The sequence below is a fragment of the Danaus plexippus genome (genome assembly GCF_018135715.1).
Source record: "Danaus plexippus chromosome 13 unlocalized genomic scaffold, MEX_DaPlex mxdp_15, whole genome shotgun sequence".
Classification (NCBI taxonomy): Eukaryota; Metazoa; Arthropoda; class Insecta; order Lepidoptera; family Nymphalidae; genus Danaus; species Danaus plexippus.
In genome coordinates this window covers 5,841,034-5,865,086 of record NW_026869849.1, presented here as the reverse complement: position 1 = coordinate 5,865,086, position 24,053 = coordinate 5,841,034, and the positions used below count along the sequence as shown (strand labels likewise).

At 29.5% G+C, this 24,053-nt stretch overlaps 3 protein-coding genes across 4 annotated transcripts in view; all 3 read left to right on the top strand.

Annotated features, from left to right (window-relative positions):
• Window positions 1-752: 752 nt before the first annotated feature.
• LOC116770220 (larval cuticle protein LCP-17-like) lies at window positions 753-2,348 on the top strand. The gene is made up of 4 exons (XM_032661603.2): window positions 753-830; window positions 933-1,121; window positions 1,672-1,776; window positions 2,149-2,348. The coding sequence occupies exons 1-4, from the start codon at window positions 828-830 to the stop codon at window positions 2,254-2,256; spliced, it is 405 nt and encodes a 134-aa protein (XP_032517494.1). The 5' UTR covers window positions 753-827; the 3' UTR covers window positions 2,257-2,348.
• A 5,580-nt stretch (window positions 2,349-7,928) lies between these two features.
• LOC116770209 (cuticle protein CP14.6-like) lies at window positions 7,929-9,602 on the top strand. Its single transcript, XM_032661585.2, has 4 exons — window positions 7,929-8,046; window positions 8,210-8,392; window positions 8,840-8,944; window positions 9,410-9,602. The coding sequence occupies exons 1-4, from the start codon at window positions 8,044-8,046 to the stop codon at window positions 9,509-9,511; spliced, it is 393 nt and encodes a 130-aa protein (XP_032517476.1). The 5' UTR covers window positions 7,929-8,043; the 3' UTR covers window positions 9,512-9,602.
• Window positions 9,603-19,531: 9,929 nt separating this feature from the next.
• LOC116769946 (putative polypeptide N-acetylgalactosaminyltransferase 9) overlaps window positions 19,532-24,053 on the top strand; it is a 100,067-nt gene continuing 95,545 nt past the window's right edge. For both annotated transcript variants that reach the window (XM_061527677.1, XM_061527675.1), the window contains exon 1: window positions 19,532-19,798. The gene's annotated coding sequence lies outside the window, so the exon portion shown is untranslated. The remainder of the gene's footprint in view (window positions 19,799-24,053) is intronic.

Below are 24,053 nucleotides of genomic sequence, written 5' to 3'. Positions count from 1 at the left end.
AAATAAAATCAGAAACCTTTGATAAAAGTGCATTATGCCACAAAGGTACAAATAATTATATGTAAGATTATTACTTTACCTTGAAATATTAAAGAATAAAAATTTTGCACACAGACTTGATTAGATAAATATTGCATTTCGGTAAGACAAAGAATATGAGATCAGATGCGCCCTGGATAAAAATATCATCAACAGAAAACATTTTCAATTCAATTCAGTACCTATATATAACATTTAAAAGTTGTTAATATTTACATATGTCCTGAAACAATAAAAACATCATCCTCCATTCAATGCTTTGATTTTATATGATGTAGATGAAAATTGTTGTTAAACTGAAAATGTTTAAAAGAACAAAATTGTTCATTTATACAAATAAACATTTTGTAATTAATATGATATTTCATCATATACAATAAATAATCAAATTTAAAACTAATATTTTTCGGATTATACTAGGCATATTTTATTATTTTTTACATCTCCTCTGCCCCTGATCACGGTTGCTGCAAAGTAAGTGTAACGTCGGGAGTATGCAGTTTTTCAAAATAATAAAATACGCGTAGTATAATCTGAAAAATATTAGTTTTATTTAAATGAATACTCGCGAAAGTCTTAGATCTCATTATAATCAAATGTACCCTGTAAAAAACTCGTGTTTAGCGAGATGCAAGTAATATAACACTTCTGCATGTTTATTCTTTGGTAGGATTCATATATTCAATCTAACCCAGATGATAATGAATTCGCATCAGGACATATATAAAGACCTCTAGGCATTTTTTAAATCATACTGACACTAATCAGCTTCAAAACCACTCACAAAAATGGTAAGAAACATCACAGAAAAAACAACATTTTTCTCTCTGATTACAATAATATTTTGGTTTTAAAATTAATGGAAATATTAAGAGCTCCTTAAATATTTTCAGAAATTCCTAGTCCTTCTCGCCGTTGTGGCTTACGTCTCCGCTGAGGGCGTCAAATACGACGAATCCGCAGCCAGCATCGTCAAATCCTCCTTCGACAGCAGCCCTGAAGGAAACTCTTTCAGCTACGGCTTCGAAAGCAACAACGGCATCATTTCTCAAGCTGAGGGTGTTGTGAAGAACCCCAGCGGTGTAAGTTGACATTTTATTTATACAGTCATTCCAAGCTTTGTTAATCGTCATTTGTTCAAATTGACAGCTGCTCGTCTCGTTATCAATCAAATGGGATCGCCTTATAAGAAAATCTAAAGTACTGTGCAGGAATATATTTTACATATTTTTTTAAATTTGGTTTGGTCTCGCCAAATATAATTTTGACAATTATGAATCAATAGCATCCATACAAATCTAAATTCCAATTAATTACTAGTAATTCTTCATCTGACAGTAATTATAAATACATACATATACATATATATCATTTTAATCAAGTTTAAATAGTAGTTATCATAACATTCAATTTCAATTATATTTCTATATATCAATAATTTAGTGTACCGAGTTGAAGTAAAATTAACAATTGATTAAATTAGTTCAAGGCTCACACAATATTTTAATTAATTTAAATTTAAATAATAATAATAAATAATAGGGTTTTTAGAAATACGATGTTATAAGATTAAATCTAAATATTCTACGATTTTGGTGTTTATGTAATGGAGAAATACATTTTTAACTGCAGGAGAACCCCGCTCTTGAAGTCAAGGGATCAGTCAAGTACAACGCTCCCGATGGAACTCCCGTTGAATTGGTGTACGTAGCAAACGAAAACGGATACCAGGCCTCTGTAAGTATATTTTAAACCCTGATATATAAAATAAAATATAGTCATAAATTCATATAGACCAAAATTATACATCACCTCCATCAATAATATAAAAGTTTCCTGTTAATGTCGAGATGGACCTTGATATTTAAGAATTACAAAAGTCACAATATCATTAGGGCAGGTACATATATTTGGCTGACAAAGGTCACAATGGACTGTTTAGATTTAACCTTACACACTTAAAAAATACAGGGTTACGTCAAAGATCAACGATCAATATATTCTTTCTGTTACTGCGACCTCGCAATTAAAATCTACTTGTTTCTTAGTTTCCTCTTCACAGTTTACAATGTTATTTGTTATGATTACTTATGACTTATTACTCCCCAGGGCTCCCACATCCCCGTGCCACCCCCAATCCCAGAGCTGATCCTCCGCAGTCTCCAATACATCGCTGAACACCCCGCCCCCGTTGAGCGTGTAGTCAAGAAGAACTAAGAACTGGACCCCTGATTTTTCCGATTTTTTCTGTTGATTTTTGTTTTTTAGCATCGTACAATGCAAGAAGTTGATTAAAGTGTGACATCAAATATATTGTTTTAATATCAATGTCATTATAGAATACTTTGTATCTTACCTGACCTACAGTCTATGTATAATATATTAATAAGTCTTAAATATCAAAAATAATTTTGTTGCCATAAGGAAATCAAAGTTACTTTCCGCAAATGCAATTATTGCAATTATTACCCATATGATATTCTAATTCTCTATGCATACAAAAGGAAAGAGTGTGTAGGAAAAAGAAAGTTGATGTTTGAACCGATAATAAAAACAGGCACATTTAATATGAAACTCAATTAAATATAACTAAGTAGGGTATAAATAGATTGATTTGTTGGTAGGTGAATGGAATTTATCACCACAATTTCGATATATTAATAATTCAGAAAATAGTTATATAAGCTTAGCAAATATAGCTCGGTCTGTCCGTGTAAGACTTGACTAGAAACATTACAGTGCCGTCTTATGAATAGGGATAACAACAACAAACAACAAAATATAAAAACTGCTAACAACGTGTGATAGAATTTTATGAGAATTCAAATAATAAATCATTAAGATACAGAAGATGTCCATAAAGTTATTTCAAAGATGTCCGCGTGATTGTTTAATCAAATATTTTTCATATAATGTATACCTAAGCCTTATATAGTAAGTCTGGTGATTTTTTAATTATTTTTATATAAGTTTACTCTTAATAAATTTTTCTTGAATATATTAAATACAAATATACAAATAGTCGAACACAGCTTCAAGGATATACAAAATTTGGTAACCTTCCATGAAATTTCAATATATTTTTTAAGACTATTATAATTATGTTTTCGTCGAAATAATTACAAATCACGAAACATTATACGGATATTAATCTAGCTTCTATTATAATCAACTTACATTGATATCAATTAAATCCTAACGCTCATAAATTCAACTTAATGTAATGGGTATGTACATGTGTTAATTTAAGACTTATTACCCATGTGGCCTACACTTAGCATATATAGATATATACAGATACCTAAATAATAAAAATTAAAATGAACAAAAAGAAATATTATGATAAAAGTAACAATATTTTATATGAGTATATTGTTACAGATATGTATATAGGAATTCTTTCAATCCCGAGACATATTCCAAGAACGGATAAAATGAACCTTGATATTTGTTGAATTTAAAAAATATTATGTCACCTTAAGGAAAACAAAACACAAAAGCATTTTTAAATTATTGATGTCTAATATTTTAAAACTTATAATTTATAAACTATTCCAAAGACTTTACTCAATTTTTTTTTACACCAGAACTGTATTTTATAGATAGATTTTATTATTAGCATTCGAAGCTCATATGCAAAAATTTTTTTTTATTATTATACGCATTATAAAAATATTAAAATGTATAAGCAAGAGATTCCTTTTTAATGCAAATACATATAATGAATGAATTATTATGTATCTCAATTACATATTCACTGCATATACATATAATAACATCTACATACATATAATAAGTATGATTATATCACGTAGATTAGTAATAAAATGACACTTTGATGAGGACGTCTCTGTATTATACATACAACGTTTATGAGATATAAGTGGATATTGAATACATAAAAACAAAATTATCAAACAATTCTTATAAATTAATGGATTGATTTATGAATGTAGGACCTTCCTCCCTATATCTTATAAGTCTAAATGACAATATTTTTGTGTCACGCGCAAGAGACATGATAATATTTAAATTTATACCCGAATCCATATTATGTAAATTTATTACTCTATAGGCTATAAATATAGTGGTGTAATTATTTAAATTTCTTAATTAAATAGACTGGTTTAGCAAAAAAAAAATGTACATGATCGAGAAGCTTCATTTCATATATATTTGATGTATATTTCCAATTACGGTTATGAGTCCTATCCTTAATATTTGCGACACTATCTTAAACTATGGCTTATTTACGAAGTAAAAAAAGTTTATGCCCTTCCAGTGAATTTAAAAATTTTAAAAATGAAGTAATCATTACATTTTATTTTCGGTCTAACCACAAGTTATTTCAGAATTCATGTAAAAAATTTGATGAGAAGGTAAAAATTTTTTTTTTTCAAAATATCAAGTAGGTTGTGTAAACTTCAGCCTGGCCGTTTTTTTTTTAGTATTATGGTAAATTTATTATATCTAAAAAAGGATATCTCAAAACAGAATCATAAAAATTGTGGGAATATTGGGAGTAGGCCCCGATGTGTTTATTTCTGGTCTATTATAATAGACACAGACACTTATTAATAATTTTGTAGCCATTTTTTTGTACTCAATATTAAAAAAACCAGAATCGTGACGTGTTGGATTTTTTTCGTATATTATTTAAACTCACTAAATCTCAATTGTTAAAAAAAAATATACTTTTCATATCAAGGACAGAAACTATGCATTCAGTGTTATTTTTTTGGAACATACAATTTTTTTTTTAAATTAAACAAAATGTAATATTATATCGCCAAAGTTTATGTAAATTTCTAACGTAATTTTTTATATTTTTGTCTTAAATGATAAGGTTGAGATATAACAGTATACTCACCCGCCTTTCTACTGTTAACATATGAGTTACATCATCTAGGTCTTTTAGAACGAAACGATTTCAGCTCCATAAATAATGTTAAATTATAGTATATGCTTGCACCAAATAAGTATTTCCATAATCTTTAATCGTGTAAACTCATGCTAATTCTTAGATATATGTAATAAATGGAATGGATGGTTAAACTGGACGGATTACTATTAAATCGTCAATTTTTTTTTGAATTGGACCTATTTTAAGCATAGCTCAGTGATGTGTTATTTCTTGTTAATACGAAAGAGAAATTATGAATTAAAAATAATGATGATGATTTACAAGATTTAAAATAATGTTTGTCTATCCTCGACAAAAGAGGATTTTGTAGGAAGTGTAGAATAAATAATTATTATATATATGTGTTGAATAAATAACAGTTATATAGTGAAAAAAATCAGTTTAACTGGACCATATTTACAGATATATTATTAAAAATTTTCATGACATGATCCAAGGGTTAAGAGTTTTATTCCTCCAAAAGTAGCTCTAATATTAAAAATACGCAGTAACACGTATCTAGTGTAATATGTAAAATTATTTGTCTTATTTTGGTATTTTTTAGTTTTGTAAATATTTTTTTAGGCGTGCTTCATTATAATCTAAAACCTGCCTCACGTGTTTGACGATAGAACAAGTTTGACACAAAAAAAATTGACCTATTGACATACAGATTTTTATGCGAAACAGCCTTTGCGGTGGTTCTGATGACAATTAAATGTGATCTTTTCATGGTAATGAATATAGTAAAATAGTGAGGATATATGATTATAAAAGTACACATCAGACTCATTTTGGTTTTGCAGTTATTTTTCGGATAAATGTTTAACAATTTTTGTCATTCTCATTAACAGAATTTCGGCTTATTTTTTCGATAACGCTTTTCTTCTTTATATATTGTATTATGTTCTCTATTCTTTTTTGGATTTAAATTCTCTTCCCTCAGACGGAAACACATCTCCAATTAGAATGAGATTTGGCAATGGTTAACACTTTTATTTGTACATTATTCTGCTCAAGCTTTCATTAAAAAATAATAATTAGGAAAAAAATTTCAGAATAAATGCTAAGAAATGTTTTGTAATTTATTGTCTAGCTGATACAAAATAGTAGATACAAAAGAGTATTTAATAAAAATTACATGAGTGGACCAGGCTATTGATTATAACAATAACTACATCAATTAATAAAAATTGAGAATATATTAAAAGAAATAGTGTTAATATAAACAACAGTTTTTTTTAATATCTTATTTTTTAAACTGTCCTCCAAAAGTACTTTGTAAAATGAAGAACAACCTGTACCGTCTGGTTATATAGTTTGCTTTTCACAGTCAGCGGGAGGTTCTAGAAAAATTACGAAACTTATTTACAGGTATATTTTTATTCAGGGATCGCAATGATTTTGGGATGAGTTTAAAAAGGCCATCGGAGCTCTATAAATACCTGAGAGTTTCCATAAGATAAGTTTCAGGGGAAATCCCATGATGACGTCGTTATAATAGGAGCACAAAATAACAGAGTAGGGTTAGGATCAAGTAAGAAAGTCCAAGATACGGATATATTGAAGTCTTTTATTAGGCAGGACGAGAATGATAAATATAAGATCCATGAAATGACTTAAGAAATGCAGAACGAGTGGTTAGACATAGGTGATTTTTCATCCTATTAGCACTAAAATAGCGCAACTTAATCCGTGATTCGTCGCCAGCATTGCTAAAATTCTATCTCAATTCGTTTCAAATGTCTCTCCCAGATCAGAGTAATTTAGTAAGATGGGGTAAAGGTACCGAAAAGACTTGCTATATCGGTGGGAAGGCAGTTGGAACTGCTAGGCATTTGTTAGTGGGATATAAGGTACTCCTGGATAGTGGTTAATACTCGCGTCGTTACGATAGGGTTCTGGAAATCATACGTGAAGTCTTTCGGTAGTCAGAGCGCTAAGGGAAATAACCACAAACGAGCGATCATGAAGTTTTGTGAGAGAGGGCACTAGGGCTATAAAATCAAATGTCAAGCCTTTCTCCATCCTTAAAGCGGCTTCCTATTGGACTATAATGATCGATACGTATGGAAAACAATACAAAATTCAGGAGGATGTTTGTGCGTCGGTGTTCAGACCAGACATATTTATGTATTCGCGAATTTTAAAGCGCGTTTTGATGATAGGGTGAGATGTATAACGGCTAAATCTTTTTACAACCTACTAAGAGACTTGGGCCTGTCCAGAACTCACATCAATTCATTCTTGGAACGTATTTCGAAGGTAGCCGTAGTAGGTTCTTTACAAATTTGGTTTGGTAGGGAGAGGAGCTTGGACAGTGGAGAAGAGCGTTTAACAAGCGTTAGTAAGGGGCCTCTTCAACCTACACCTGGGTCGCAAGTCCCAGGCACTGTTGAAGCACCTTTCCCTGCAACGCGATGGACCCAGCACCCGCACGGTGAATCCATTGAATGCCTAGAGGTTTTGTCTCTAATAAAACTTATAAGCTATACCATAAGATAGCAATGCCATTCCCTTTTGTTCGGTGGTATCAGGAATATTCGAGTTTATATAGCCAAATTTTTATTACGACTTTACCAACCAACGATATTTTTACCAAACAACGTTGTTGCTTCGGCGATATTTATTCAATTTTCAATATGTTTCGCGTACGTTGTGATCGTATATATATATATATATATGTATTCAGCTCGGCTCAAAATAAGATTTGAACAAATAATCTTTAAAATGAATAAGTTAATAAAGATACTTACTTAATGAAAAATAAATTAACACTCAAAGAATTTCTTACACATGTTGTTTTAATAATATTAAAGACCCGCTATTCTATTATATTTTTAAAATATCGTAAACGAATCTAGCAATATTACCAATAGGCAAGCTCCTTTCCAAAGGAAGTATTAATGACATCTTTATGAGATTCAAAAACTGATTCACCTTGTAAAAAAATAAAAAATCGAATCACATTGAAGATTCTTAGTTGCAAAATAATGCAAATGTAATACATAGACCCATAATCGAACGAATCCCCGGAGTATAAAACGCGAGACGATTATAATATAATCACAGTTACACATCGCCTGTTAACTTGATACATCATGGTGAGTCAAGATTACAATATAATAAAATGTATATACATATATATTTTTATATATTGTATAAAGTAATTTAACAAAAAAAAAATATGTCTTCCAAATTATTATTTTTTTCTGTATTAAGACAAATGTGTCCCTTATCAATACTGATAATAACTTTTTTGGATAGAAATCCTTCGTAGCAATCCTCGCCCTTGTGGCCGTCGCTGCCGCTGACGTCTCCCATCTCGATGCCGCTGCCCAGATCGTCAGCCAGGATGCCGATGTCTTCCCCGACCAGTACCGGTACGAATTCCAGACCTCCAACGGTATCCAGGCCAAAGAAAGCGGAGTATTGAAGAACGTCGGACGTGTAAGTACTCTAACAACGCCACTCGTTAAACTTATAAATCGATATACCACGAAACGATTACTTTTTATTTCTATGAACAAGTTTTATAAATGATAAAAAGTTACATGTTGAAGCGCAAAATAAATATATATATATATATATATCGAAAAATTTACATCGGAAAAATATGATATTTGTAATATAAGGCTAGTAAATTACTAATCATAACAGATAGAGGTCAATCCGAATGACATTTAGAAGATGAGCGTGTTGCCGAAACATGTTATAAATTAATGTACAGCCTTGATATTTACTATAAGGTCATCTTAGTATTACCTTATTACCGCAGCATACCAAATATATTAAATAATAATATTACATAATAAAACTATATCATCACGTAGTTTAATAAATGGAGTTATAAATATTCTTGTTACAAAATATTAATAAATAATTTTCTTATATCAGGAGGACGAAGCTCTTGAAGTGCAAGGATCAAACTCTTACGTCGGTAACGACGGTCAATCTTACTCTATCCAATACATCGCCAACGAGAATGGATACCAACCTCAGGTAATAAATTAATGATATTAAGAACTATAAAATCATTTGATATGGAAAGCAGAGTTATAAACGTTGTTTTTGACGACGAGGTTGCCTTCCCACAACACTTCGCATATGAACCTACGGCATTCCGACCGAGTCAAAGGCTCTATGCTATCTAATTAACTGACGTAGGTTGCAAAGGTGACATTCTTTATGCGACGATGAGTAATTTATTTCGTATTCTTGAATTACTACGTTTCTGATACAAAATAATATCAGTTGTTGATAATTACTCATTTTATGTAAAATTTCATTGCATTGAATATTGTCCAAATGATAAACCTAGAACTGAAGGATTATCTACCAGTCACATCAAATGTAGGGTAATGGTAGAGGGTACTGTGACTGAAAACCATTACAAAATGGTGATTATCATCGCAAAATAAAGTTGAAATATTGAGCAATGATAATGATAAATATGTTTATTTACAGGGTGCTCACCTCCCCACTCCTCAGCCAATCCCCGAATACATCTTGAGAGCTCTTGAATACATCGCATCTCAGCCACAGAAAGTTGAAATTAAGAGGGCTTAAATTTAGTACTTAAGATAATCGCTAACACTGCCATATTATTGTTACCTCTAGTCGCGTTATGTGATGGAGAAATAAAAAAATATTATCCATACCTCATTGATTTTACTTAGATATACAGAAACCTACTATTACACTTTTTATAAAAAAGATTATTCGGTAATGAAAATCTTTATAAATATTATCTTCCATACTTAAACAATAAAAGATATTTAATAATGACATCGATATATGTATCAAATATGTTTGACTAGCCCATTAAAACGAAATGTGTGAAAACTTTTGTCTCCAAAATGTGTCTAACTTTAACGGTATTCGTAAGTAGTTTTCGTGACATATGAATGCAACATATGTTCCATAGTTATGCCTGAATAATGAATTCGGCGGAGGTTTTGATAAAAATTATTGTTGAAAATATGCAATTTAAAGTTTACAAAAAAAATATTTAAGGGACATTTATATGTTCACTAATTCTGTCATTTCGACCAGGTGTACGTCAGTTTTTATGATTTAATTATTGAATAAGAAACGTTTTTTTAGAGCTATGTACGCGTTAATACGTATTTATTAAACTGGCACCACCATTGCATATTATAAGAAAATATATACATATATACAGACGCTGGTTATGTTTTATACAATATCTACTACACTAAACTATAAAGACAAGAGATTTTTTAAATCGGTAAATCATTGCTTTTACTATATTATTTATTTCTTAGTTACTCTCCTTCGTTTGTTTAACAAAAGTTTTATAACTCTTTCAACTAATAACGATGAAAGCTCGGTAAGTAAAATATTTGTAATAGGTTTCATTAAATGACTTCCAAATGTCAAATTATAAAGTGAATAAAATTTAAGTATACTTCATTATAATACGTCTTTACAATCACTTTTGAATCTTCATTATAAGGAGCTTAGTTAGAGTTCTCATCGTTTATCTTGGAACCGACAGCTTGAACGTATTTCATCAAAATTAATTCCATAAAACGTTACGTACTCCGTACTCCGTAAACAGTACTTCTGTTAGGGACAATTTCTTATAATAGTTTAAATGGAATCTATGGTCGTACGAAAGTGTTGAGGACACGCAATCGCGACATCAGCTTAAATTGACGACAAAGAACCTAGAAAAGCCGGAGGACTTTGTAATTATTTCAATTATCTACAACTTAAGAAATTATATATAACAACAATACTATTCGTATAGTTTTCGATTTAACAGAAAAAAGATCCGTTGTAATGTTTTAAAAACATTTTTAGCATAATAATAAACTTAAGAATATGTCTTAGCCTTGTTTAGAGAAAACTTATAAGAATAGGTACACATAACAATATAAATAGGATAGGACACGACAAAATTGAAAAACATTATATTCACGACAACCCAAAAAATTCAACTACTCATAAAATTTAAATGTTAAACCAATTAAGGAACTCAAATGATAGAGGGCTCCAAGCAAAGACGAAGAATATCAGCTCATTATTAAGACTAATAGCATTAAAATGTTAAATAATTAATTTTGAAAAATGCAAATAAAACATAAAACACAATATACAATTAAGAAAATGGAAATCCAAAAGTTATTGAGATGAACAAACTGGTTAGGTCAAAGAACTTTACATTTATAAATGTTTTGTTTTTCTTTATTTTTATTGTCATCTATAATATTATAGCCATCATGAATTCAAAGATCATTGCACATGAATACGTAATCAGACGGGCGAGTTTATTTAAAAATATGAAGTGAAATTAGAAACAATAATTATCAGTCTTAAAAGAAAGTTACAAGCAAAAAATTCATTCAAATTAGCAAAATATTTGATTAAAAAATGTAATATGTGTTTCTAATAGGACAGACAAAAAATGGGACTGGTCTTAAGATTTGCAAACGAGTTATTTTAACTGAATTTGAAATAGTTGATTTGATACTAAATTTAAACTAAACAATAAGTTGAAGTAAATAATAAAGCCGGACTAAAACGTATTTTTAAAAAATAATAACAGCTAAGTAAATTAATAAAATATTAAGACATTTAAATAAGAAATAAAGTGGAATGATTATTAATTAGTAGTAATCAGAAACATGATATTACTGATACAATTAAGATCGATGTTCATATAGGATTTGTTCAAATAAGTATTTTAGTACCAAAAAATGTATTGTAATAGAATTTCATAAAATAAGACACACTCTCAGATAATAATGCCACGAAGCTGTCCTTCCGAGTTCCTATGGACAGTAGGATTCTGTTATTTTCAAAATGTAGACTTTTTAAGAGCAATTTATTTATTTGTCATAAATAAAAACGATTCTTCGATGCTCAGTATTCTTAGATTTCGACAACGAGCATGCATGACCTATGCAAATTCGCAGCGGCTTAGTGATTGCCATCCTTTCTCCAATTCATGTTGATGTAATAATTGAAACTGTTTAAACTCCTTCCGTGTTGACAGAGCGTTATATAAACGTAATAAAATCAAAGGATTGTGATAATTTTTCACAATAAGCAAACGTTATATGAATTGGTAAGCTCTCATATAAATTTAAAAGAAATAATGAAACTTTCATTATAATAAACAGTCGCAGTGACTATTCGACATATTCAAATATTGCCTAATGTTTTGTCATTATTTCCAGTAGGAAACTAGTAGTTGCTAGATGTACTACTAAGCATAATTTCAAAAATGATTCATTATTTTACAGTTTTATTACCCACGCAAAAAAAAAATCTTTTTTTTTGGAGAAAAATGTTCTTCCAATTAATAAAACCCACCCCCGCCGTCTAGATACAATTTCAACAATTTATAAAAGTAAACTTATTTTATACATAGTGTTATTAAAACAATAAATCCATAAAAAATATAATTCAATTCACTTTATTTTATCACCATCTCACAATATTGTTAAACCAAAGGAATAATAAAGGCCTTACGTTGCTAGTTACTCATAAGTAACTCATATCTATTATATTAGGAAAGAACAAAAGACTTGACTTCATTTACATATCTGCCCATTTTGTTGGATTTCACGTTTGTGTAAACTTTGACTATTAACTGTGATGGTCGTCATAATATATGTATTGTTATTTTAGAAGTAAAATTTCTGGGATATACACATACATTTCCTGGAACAAGATATTCCGGCGGATATAGGTTCAGCCCGTGTTGATGAACTTTTACTTCTATATTACCTATACCAATTTTAATACAAATATTAGCTCAACATCATATTAATTAAGTATAAAGGTGATATGAGAATGAGTTTCTCTGTTGTTGTATAAAATCGAATATCATTTATAAGGTAATAGATGTTTGATTGTTTTCATTTATGTAGTTGTGTTTCATAATACGTAATTTTCATAATAGGTGATCAATATTCATGAACTGAAAAAAGGATTAATCACAAATAATGGTAATAACAGTTGTTGTATAGTTTTATTGACATTTTAATGGATTAAATTCAGTGCTTAATTAATTAAATAACCAATAAATTTTCACCTAAACATCGTTGCAGTTGACGTTCCGTAAATGGTAATGAGCAAACATTAGCAATTCATAATGGCTTCATTGCAACGTACAAAGCCTGTTTGCTGTAGACGAGTACAAATATTGACCAGCCTCTGTACCATTTATCCTACTTGCTGATATATATTTTTGTCATTTCCATTTCATTCTCGAACTTTATCTGTTGATACAACGAATACATGGGAACAAAGTTGAAGATTCTAGCATTGTTATTTATTTTTTGTTGGATTATCATTTAAAGGTGGGATTATATTTGGAGTTTGTTTTTTTTTGTGCAAATGTTTACAAAAATGTATCTTAATTAGTTGCCCTGAAAAGGTTTCAGATATTTATTATTGTTATTACTTTTAATGTGGGTGCCTGAAAAGCTTTTAATTAGGGACTAATTCGTCGTAGTCACATAATAAAGGTTTTAAATAATATAAAAATAATTTAGTATTTCAACTATAGATTAGCTTAATAAGCCCAGAAGTAAGTAAATGAACAACAAATAAACATGTAAGTAAAGAAGCAAGTAAATGAACTATTTTTATATTTAGTAATTGTAGTTTTGAAATTAAACTTTGAATAGACAGTTTTTCATTCCATATATTATACCAAATCGTTAGTATGCACTAGAATCACGAATGGTATTTGATATTGAAAACAAAAAATATTTCATTCAGTATGCAAACTTATTCCCTGCGACCGCAGAGCGGGCTGCGTAATTCCATTAACTGCATTTTGAGTTTCACTCAAAGCCCTCGACTTATCGAATTCAGTGTTTGTGCCAAATTCGTTGAATCGCTGGGTGCAACGAAATTCTCAAATGAAATATGACCATAGAGTATTGTTTGGGGTTATTGCTTCAAAATAAATTTTATTGCCTAATTTAAATGAAACTAATAAAATAAACCGTGATCAGGGTTGCTGAAAAGTAACCGAAACGTCGGTATTATGTAGTTTTAAAATAATAAAATCCGCGTAGAATATCCGAAATATATTAGTTTCATTTAAATGAATAAAACTCGCGACAGTCTGGCATGTAATTTTAAACAGTTTATCAAACAAAGATCTGTTATACATTAGAAAAGGAGTTTACAGCAGATAGCTGGCGGAAATGTATGTAGATGACAATATTCAAGCTGCCGTTCGATCTTCGATCCATTTCCTCCTCTTCCAAACGGGAACACATCAAGAAATGACATTTAGTTGGTGTACACAACAGGCGGTTAATTTAATATTATATTAATATAAACATATTAGAGTATACCGTTAGTACGTAGATAGTCGCAACTGTAACGTTCATTGTGTGAAAATTAGGGGATTATTGCGTTTAATACAGAATTTATTGTATATAATGTAGATAGTATAGAAGTAATTTTTTTAATAAACCAGCAATCACACCGCGCGATAGACTTTTTTTTTTATTAGAATTGTCTTCAAAGTCGCAAGTCTGCTGGTACCGCCTACGTATTTTATTTTTATTATTCAAAGTTCTGATTGCTTTTGGTTTTAGATTTTTTCAATTTCCGTGTTTCCAATAATAGGCATATAAAACATTTACAGATACCGACGATTCCGTAATTTTTTTTTTGTCATTTATTTTCCTCAAAATAGTCTTAAATTAAAAGTTTATATTAGTAACAATTTATTGATTACTATTATAATAAAATAATAAGCAATTTGTGTATAAATTTTGTGATATTTGTACGTGATTTTGTTTAGGTATTTTAATTCATAAATAATGTACTTATCTGAACTTCAATAACATACTTATTTTAGAATTTTATCTACGTAAGCTGTTTCATGTTTCATGTTATTCAATACTTGCCATCGCACCTTATACGATACCCCTACCACGTTTTTGGCATCATTTTTATTATACAATATAAACAATTTAACAAAAATATTACTTGAATATTTATAATGAAACATTCGATTAAAATTTACTTTAAATAATATTGCTGTAAATAATCTTACAAATCTGTAATTTTTAAGAGAAATGGACAACGTTAAATCTAGTTACTAACTTAGTAAAACTGTAAAACACTAAATATAAAAAAATTACCTAAAAAGTTGAATCTTCTTCTTTATCCAATGGTTATAACTAGAGTAAGTTGCAACGTGCATTATACGAAGCAATATAACACGTGAGTGATACTCGAAAGCGATGTAATCTACGCGTTTCGTTGGCAAATCGAAAATCGTATTTGCGATCTACTCACCGCCTACTCAATATAAGTATGAGCTTTCTTAGGTGTGGCTGAAGGTAAATCCAGATAACATGTTTACGATATTATGAATCCAAAATTCATGGCCACAGAATTGTAAGGAAAAAGAATGTTGAACAAATTTTATTTTATAAACCTTCAATTATCTTAAAATGTCCTTATATTCTTTTAAAGGAGATCAATATGCGCACTAACTTTATGAAATAAAAGTTATAGGATGTTTAAAAGCCTTTTCCTATCGTTGCGTTAGATAGAACTTTTTTTGAACTCAAAATAGCCCGAATGTAACCTTCACGGTCTTATTTCTCTGTTATCTTTGGATAATTTTCTTATAATGTGTATTAAATTCGGTTAAATTGTAATAAAGTTATCACAATTGTATATTGATACACAAATAAGTATGGCAACAGCAGTTTGACCAGACACAGTCACAAGCTCTACATATCAATGTAAGAACATATGTATTTGGACATGAGCAAACATTATTTTTAAATGAACACGCTTTATATTATGACGCTCTTATCTCGTACCAGCTGCCAAATTACAAGAGAGTAGTTTTGATAGATCCTTACATATGGACCTAAGAAAACAGTAAATTTTCGTTGAAATAACATTACAGTTATTATATGCAAGGAGAATTATCAACCTTAATGTACATATTTAAGGTTCATTCTAGTTTGATAGATAAAATATATTTAGATAAATTAATAAAGATTAAATGTCGTAGAAGCCCAGTCAGTCTCGTAATCTTAAATTATTACTTTAGATATACCATCAGTCTTCTTCTATACAATTTAATGTCCTCGAACAATCATAAAATTATCTACGTTATAATGGAAACGAGTCGGCAAGATTACTACATATATTTTGGATACCTTAATTAAGACTATGACGTTCTTGTAATTACTTTACCTAACTGTGGCTGAAGTGATGAAATTGTGTAGTGTAGGTTAGTATGTCCGAAGTTAGAAGAAACTGGTGACACTGGTGGGGTCAATTTAAAATTATTTGAAACTTCTCGAGCTGTTTTGCAGGAAATATGAAACTCTATCGTAATTTTAAACATACGGAATCTTAAAAACTTGTTTTATGTTATCGAGTATTCTTGTAATTTTATTGAGTACTCTTCGTACAACCAAATTAATTCACACTTACGGTTGACTGAACTTTGAAGATAAAACATTTCATTTTGTAGATCTTCAATTACTTTTGTCTGTCTTCTATGTGAAAATTATTTAATTAGTATTTCCCTAATAACCTGAACGTCGAAAAGGTGAGTTTTTTTTTTCTTTTCATACCCAGCCAATTAAAACTCTGTTTGAAGTATGGTATGAATCTGTATATAATTAAAAAAATCAGTCACAGAACGAGACCAGATCAAAGTAATAATTAATATATATTTTTATTTAATATTAATGACTCAACTTCCGCATAAAATATTCAATTCATGTTCTATGCCAAGTAAACTAAAATATGACCACGAGAATATTTATTTATTTGCCTGTGACTAGATTAAAATGCTTGCTTTCTCTTGCAGATATAATGTTATAAGAAATTCTAATGATTTTTTTAATTTACCCAAAACGAATAAATTAAAAACGCTGATAAAGGTTCGAATGAGGAAAGTAAATAAAAAATAATAAAGATCGGTAGCATACAAAATGTTTATGGTCCTTGGCATTTATATTATAATTATCAACTACAATCCCAAAACCATTTTTGTTCTTTCAGCTTTTTATACTTAATTTATAACGCTTATACTTCGGTTTTCAAACATTGATGATTCAAATGATAACTTTTAAAATTATAAACTATACCTTTATAGTTTTTTAAAGAGATCAAGTTATGTATGAAACAAAGCAAAATAATTATGACATTGTATATTTTACGGAATATAATGTATTCGTTTTTGGAATAATTAAGGCCATAATCAAAGAATTGCATTGATACATACGTGAAAAAATTATAAGTATAATAACAAAATATTCTTATACGTACATACTTACATCATTAATTTATAGTTAGATTGCTTCGGGAACATTCGTGTCCTTACAAAAATTTCTATGAATATTTCATGAGTACCTTAATTTCTACGTCTTGCAATTTTAGCCCACCACTGAAGAACGATATCAATATCTTTAGGTACAATTTTCCAATATTAGGTACAATAATCCAACCATAAAGTGATCTTCACCCATTTTTTTTCAGAGACTGACTAGTCTATGATATATTTATAGCTATACAGCTTACAAACTTGAATTGAACTAGTGCTTATAATGATGAATCATTTCTTTGGATTATTTAAAAAATCAACAAACGGGATTCAGCGCTTTTTGGTTACTCACAATCTTATTTGCAGTATAATTTTCTTTACTTTGGTTTGAGTTTTGTCGCATAAGGGGATACTTAGAAAATGCTAGTATTGGTTTTCCTGATATTCGCAGGGAAGGTCTCCATGTTTTCGATGTAGTCATTTCTTTCATTTGGACGTAGCGATTAGCTTCCTCCATTCTCGCGTGCACAGCAAAGGATTGGGACACTTGTCCCTGGTCACAGTCATTTTCCAATTAAAATTTTGGTATCTTTAAGGCAGGAAGGAACTGGCTATCACGGGATAAATAATTTGCCATCTTTGGCTTTGTTTCCACCATCCAGAAGGTGGAAAAATGGTCAAACATTATCCAGGTGACAGTTAGAAAAAAAGTTGCAATATAATAATTGCACCTGAAATAAGCCCAGGGTATTTAATGCCCACTGCGTATTAATATTTTCGATGAAATTGCAATTTATTGCATAACGGAATGAAGGCAATGTTAAAGAAAAACTATCATACTTTGGAACTAAATTTTCAGGCAACCTTCTTTGATTTTTTTTTAATATAAATTTTTATATAAAAATACTTTTCAACAGTTAAAACCATGAATTATTATTTGGCTAGATCTTAAACTATCAGGTTTTAACACATTACAAAATGTATAACTGTTGATATTTCATATATTATACCTTGGAATTTTTCACTTCCAGGAACAATTCTTTTCACTTTAATGAAATTAATTACTATGCTGTTTCTTTTTATTCCCATTTTCATTTTAAACAAATTTGTCTCTCCCCTCAATTTAGCGAAACAAATTACACTCGTTTTGAAGCATCTCATTAGATATTTTTTTTATTAAATATAAAATATTTCTCACTGAAACAAACTCGACACATTCATTTAGACCAATAAGATTTGAGACTGAATAAACAAGCGTTTTCTTGTTACGCACTTTATTAAAAGTCAAGAGCATTTTTTGTTATAAAACTCAATTTTATTAAAAATGAAATCGTTAAATGTTTAAAAACTAATCCGATGTTAAATATATCTAATGTTAAAGAACAGAGAAGAAGGTATCATAAACTAGAATCAAATTTTCTTGATGATTAAAATTATGACCTTGAGTCTTTGCCAGTTGACTTATAATGTACTTATACAATCATGTGAACAATTTATTTATTGTGAGACATGTCAGATGTGCTGAAGAAGCATTCATCAACTGAAATAAAATTTAATTCGAAACTTATAATAAGAAAGATTGTCAACAGAATGTTAATTTTGGGTCTCTTTACCATTATTCCAATCCTGGAATCATGGTGGAAACATGCCTTTTTGCATATTAAAAACAAATACTTTTAGTAACTAATTTTCCTTAAATTTTATAATAGTCATGTAATATTACCTCCAAGACAGATGCTTGATGCTGCCAGCTTACTTTAGATCTTTACTACTCCCTAATGCTCTATTACCCTCGAAATTATTGTAGCATGAAAAGCTATTCTTTAAAAATTTAATTAAAGCTTAGGAATTGTAACTTCGCAATTCGGCGTGAAGTTTTACCATAATTCATTTCTATGTGATAACTTCTGATTATTATTATTTACTTTATAGCTTTTAATAAAGCTAGATAATTATGTTCAATAAAAGAAACGGTAAGAATCTAAAAATTTTTATTAACGAAATAAAAATATGGATGCAAGAATTATTTACCCGGCAGCTTAAAAATATATATTTAAATATGGTAAATCTTATATAAAATGACGAAGAAAATAAAAATCTTAGGCAAATTAAAGAGCTAAGCAATGAGTTTGTATACAATATTTTAAATGCCACGTTAAAAGTAGACTTGCGCGTAAAAGTGATAGCTTTTACGCCTGCGCTGTAACAATGGCGTCCAAACAAATGACAGTTTTGACAATACTGCCGTGAGGTCTACATATCCGATTTATTTTAATTTGCAGTAATTTTATTAATATTTGGCGAACGTGGAATATTCTTTAGTATTTTTATTTAAATTGTATATATATGTGGTGTTAAGTACGTTAAGTAAATTATCGAACCGAAGAAAAAAACAAGTTTGTGAATGATCTTGGTTTGTTGTTTACATTCTTCGTAGTTGCTTTGATTTGACTAAAAACGTTATTCTTGTGTGTTTTTGGATTTCTGAGATAAACAATAATTTAAAAAGTTTATATTGTATTCAAGATTTGAGCGTTTGAAGAAATTTAATGAAGGTAAGATGCTTGAAATGATTTATTTCCATAAACTTATAACTCATTTTGAGAATTTAACACAATTTCCTTTTACTATGGAATGAAAAAAAAACATATAAATTATAAAAAGCGTGATCATAAGTGTGACAGGTATAGTTTACAAATCTACACTACGTAAATGAATCGTCTTTACTATTTTGTATCAAAATATTTACGTAAACCGTCAATTGTAGTAACACAATCATATTATATGCATGTTTTAATGAAGCCATAATTTGAATTGAAATATTATTTTTTTAATTCTTATTCGACCTTAAGTCTGTATAAAAATAAAACTAGTTAAAACCAAAAATATAACGTCACACAAGTCCTTAAAAAATAACTTAACTTATATTTTTAATCATAATTGTTTTGCATTTTTTACAATTTAAATGCAGACAAGGTCAGAAATTGTCTGCATTTTCTGATGTTGAATAAATAGGTATTTTTAAATGTTGCTATGTTTAAATTTTGTCAAATAATATTCAAGTATTATCATATGTCTAATGGCTTTTACTTATGTGACGCTTTGTTTCAGTAATTGTAATGTAAATTTTATCGCGATCTTTTTGCATATTGTATATAGTGAAAGAAATTTTCGAGTAATAAATACCATATCGATGTTACTTTGTCTCATTTCGTCAAGGCCTGAAATCGATCGTGGCCCGACATTTCATTTCTATTATGAGGGTCGAAATCCATATTGAATGTAAATTATGTTCTTTTGACATCAAGCTTCAAAAAAGGAAAACTGTTTTTACTAGGTGTGTGATCGGATAGAACCATTTTGTATCTTTACATTTAACAAACAAATTTTAGTTTACAACTAAGCAGAAATAACATTGGAAACAAAGTAATATTTGCAATATAAATTGTTGTAATTATAATAATAAAGTACTTGTTTTAATCGTCATTTAATGGGTTGCAATATCAAAGTTCCCTCTCACGTATATATTTAATGAAATGTAAGCGATTTTAACGATTTTTGTTTACATTTATCAAGAACAAACAAATCCCTTTAGAAATTAAACACGAATGTTTCTAGATACGGACAAAGATAAATTGTCTAGATATATTTTCTACAAGTTGTATGCTTCAAAAATCCGAGTGCCGTGTTTTTATTGCGACATCGTAAAAGACTTTTAACATAATGCAACTGGTAACGTGTTGGACAAGATAGAACGTTCTTTGAAGATAAACTTTTAAACCTTGATTATTTATTAACACAAAGGTTAATGAAAGTGGATGTTTTTTTAGGTTAAATATTGATACAAATTAAAAAAAGATTAACAATCCGGAAGTAGAAACACTTAAAAGCTGAAAAGCGATATTAAGGTTATTCCAAAATATAACTATGCATAATTTTTATGTTTAAAAGAAAACTGAGGATCTTACAAAGCAACAATTTTGTATCATGCTTTATTCTTGAGATTTTAGTTGCGACAAATGCTTATGCATGTAATAGGTATATATTTTTTTAAAATAATTTGTAATATATTCATATTTTAAATCATTTTTTCTTGTCACATCACTACCAGATCATTCCACCCTGAGGATGGAAGGATTTTTATAATGTGATATAAGCACCGATTTTAGTTTCATGTAAACGGTGCTATATAATTTATTTTGAAGAAATGTTATTATTGTTCCAGAAAAAATTGAAATATTTTATTTGTTTTGCACAGTTGTCATTGATAATCTTTGTCGATCCATCTTTTTTCAACTTATATACAAATTTCCTTTTAACTAAGTAGTTTTACTTTCGTTTCGTAATATAACTTTTTAGTTTTTACATCTAATACTACATCTGCACTCTCGCCTCGTACCTTCTCTTGTGCTTCGTCTCAAATCACAGCTCGCACCTCGCTCGCTTACACCTCCGGACGCGAGGCGTGAGACAAGACGCGAGACGAGCCGCGAGCGACTATTTACAGTCTCACCTTGTGCTTCGGCTCGTGCCTCGTCTCGCGACTCGTACGCGAGTGGAAATACCGGTTAAGGATAAATATCTCTTTAATTGTCTGACTGATTTTAGGCAACTCAACTTGTCCTCCGATAGTGCTTTATGCCTATATGAAAAAAGATTATTTCGGTATTTCTTTGATTAAATTTAAATGCATTGCGATATAATGCGGTCGGTAATTTACGGCGTTTGGGAGATATCGATTAGTTTTCACGGGTGATGTATTTTGTACCCATTAAATATATTACGGTTGTTAATACTAGCTGGTGTATCGTAGTGGTTTTAACGTTTTGTTTAGTAATTTGTAAATTGTTGAATATTTTCATTTTTAAACACAGACTTCTTTGGTTGGATATTTGTTTTGGTTATTTTATTCTTCATGTACTTATTAATTGCAATATATTATAACCATATTTAAAAAAATTACATTACAAAAAAATCGTCTAACCCTTAATAAATGTTTCGGTCTTATTAAAATTACTCTGTTAGATATGGAAGTGGTTCGAGGAAATAGTTTCAATATCTTGGTAATAATTTATTTGTTATTTGTACAAAAAAATGTATTTTATAAATAGAGTAGTAATAATATGTTGGAGCGTGAAATGAAAAGGGCCATTATTTGTACAGCCAGTCATTCATCAAACGCTTAACTAGCAATTACATTGAATTACGTCATTGCTATTATAAAAGTCAAGGATCCATTCGTATATTGATTTACATTTTACACCAAAGAATAAATATACAATATTCTTTATACATATTTTTACCCCATTTCTATGACAAAAAAACTAATGCTTGTGAAATTAAACTTAAGAGGAATTTATGGAATCATCCGGTAACGGTGCAGATAAAAGTCGTTTCTTGTCTTTTAAGAATTACCTATGCTTTATTACTAGACCGATGTAAAAATTTAATTGTTATATCCTTACACAAAGATTAAGATCAATAAGTGCCAATAATATTTTTGTTTGTTGAAAGAAATATTAAATAGAAAAATGGACTCCATAAAACAACTAAATTTTAATGAGTCTCAGGGTACTTTTTTGGTTTCCGACCCTAATATTAAAATATCTTATAACATACTTGCTATAATACCAGCATTCTCTGAATATTCGGGTGAAATTCAATGGACCTTTAATTAGGGAAACAATATTTTAGGGATGGCAAACCGCTGACAAAAGGCTTGATGTTTCGACCGGTTGACATTGTGTGAACGTCTTGTGTTTTGGAAGAATTTCCTACCGATAAATAAAGCTAAAGGTCTTCGAGAGAGGTTTTTTGCATGCGCGACGAACTCACTATAGCTCCGACATTCCGTTCGGCTTTAATTACGAATTATGAATTCAGCACACGAATCAACTATAAAGCCATCATAAAATATCGTGAAAGCTTTTCGTTCGGACGACTGGCTTAAAAAATGTAAAGGGCATGTCCACTAGCCAAATGGCCAAAATATTTGATCGTTTTTACCTTATGCGGCTGTTGGAATATTTCATTAATCGCTCTCTAATTCTGATTAATCATTGTTTTATTTTTAAAGATACATTGTAACTAAATATTAGTAAAATTTCATACGTTAATTTACTTTACGTATCTTAAAATCTTGATTACTTCTTTTATTTGATTGAATAATGTTTTTGTTTAATATCGATTACAAGTTATGGTATCTTATTGGTCATGAAATGACAGTTGATCTTGATAAACAATAATAAACACAATATTACTAAGTCATACAAATACATGGTATTTTTGAAAACTATACCTTCTTTGCATTTCAACAACTCAATTTCAAATAAGTTGATAACTAATAGAGCCATAAAAATCATCATTAAAGCAACCGTTTCTCGGAGTTATTTTAGTTTAGATATTATGTGAGTTTAAGAACAGAGCAGAACTAATAGGACTGTTAAAAAGGAAATCGATACGGTTTTATATTTAGAACACCTTTCATACAGTTTCATGCCACTATTTGAGCTAAAATCTAAAATTTTATGACCTGTCCTCCAATAACTTTTCGCGCAGAAACATAAAATATATATATAAAATATTCCGATACATCATACAACTAAATTTATGTGAACTTAATGCAACGAGAGGTAGACTCTGCGTTTTTTTCCTCTATTGACAGCCATGTACCAGACGTTGGTTGAAAGCAGCCCTTTAAACCAAATATTGTATTTAGCTCAGTCAGTTTGTGTGCTTTAATGAGATATTCAATATATCATGTCTTTTCCCGATTTCATTACCATTATTATATAGCGGACATGTCGTTAA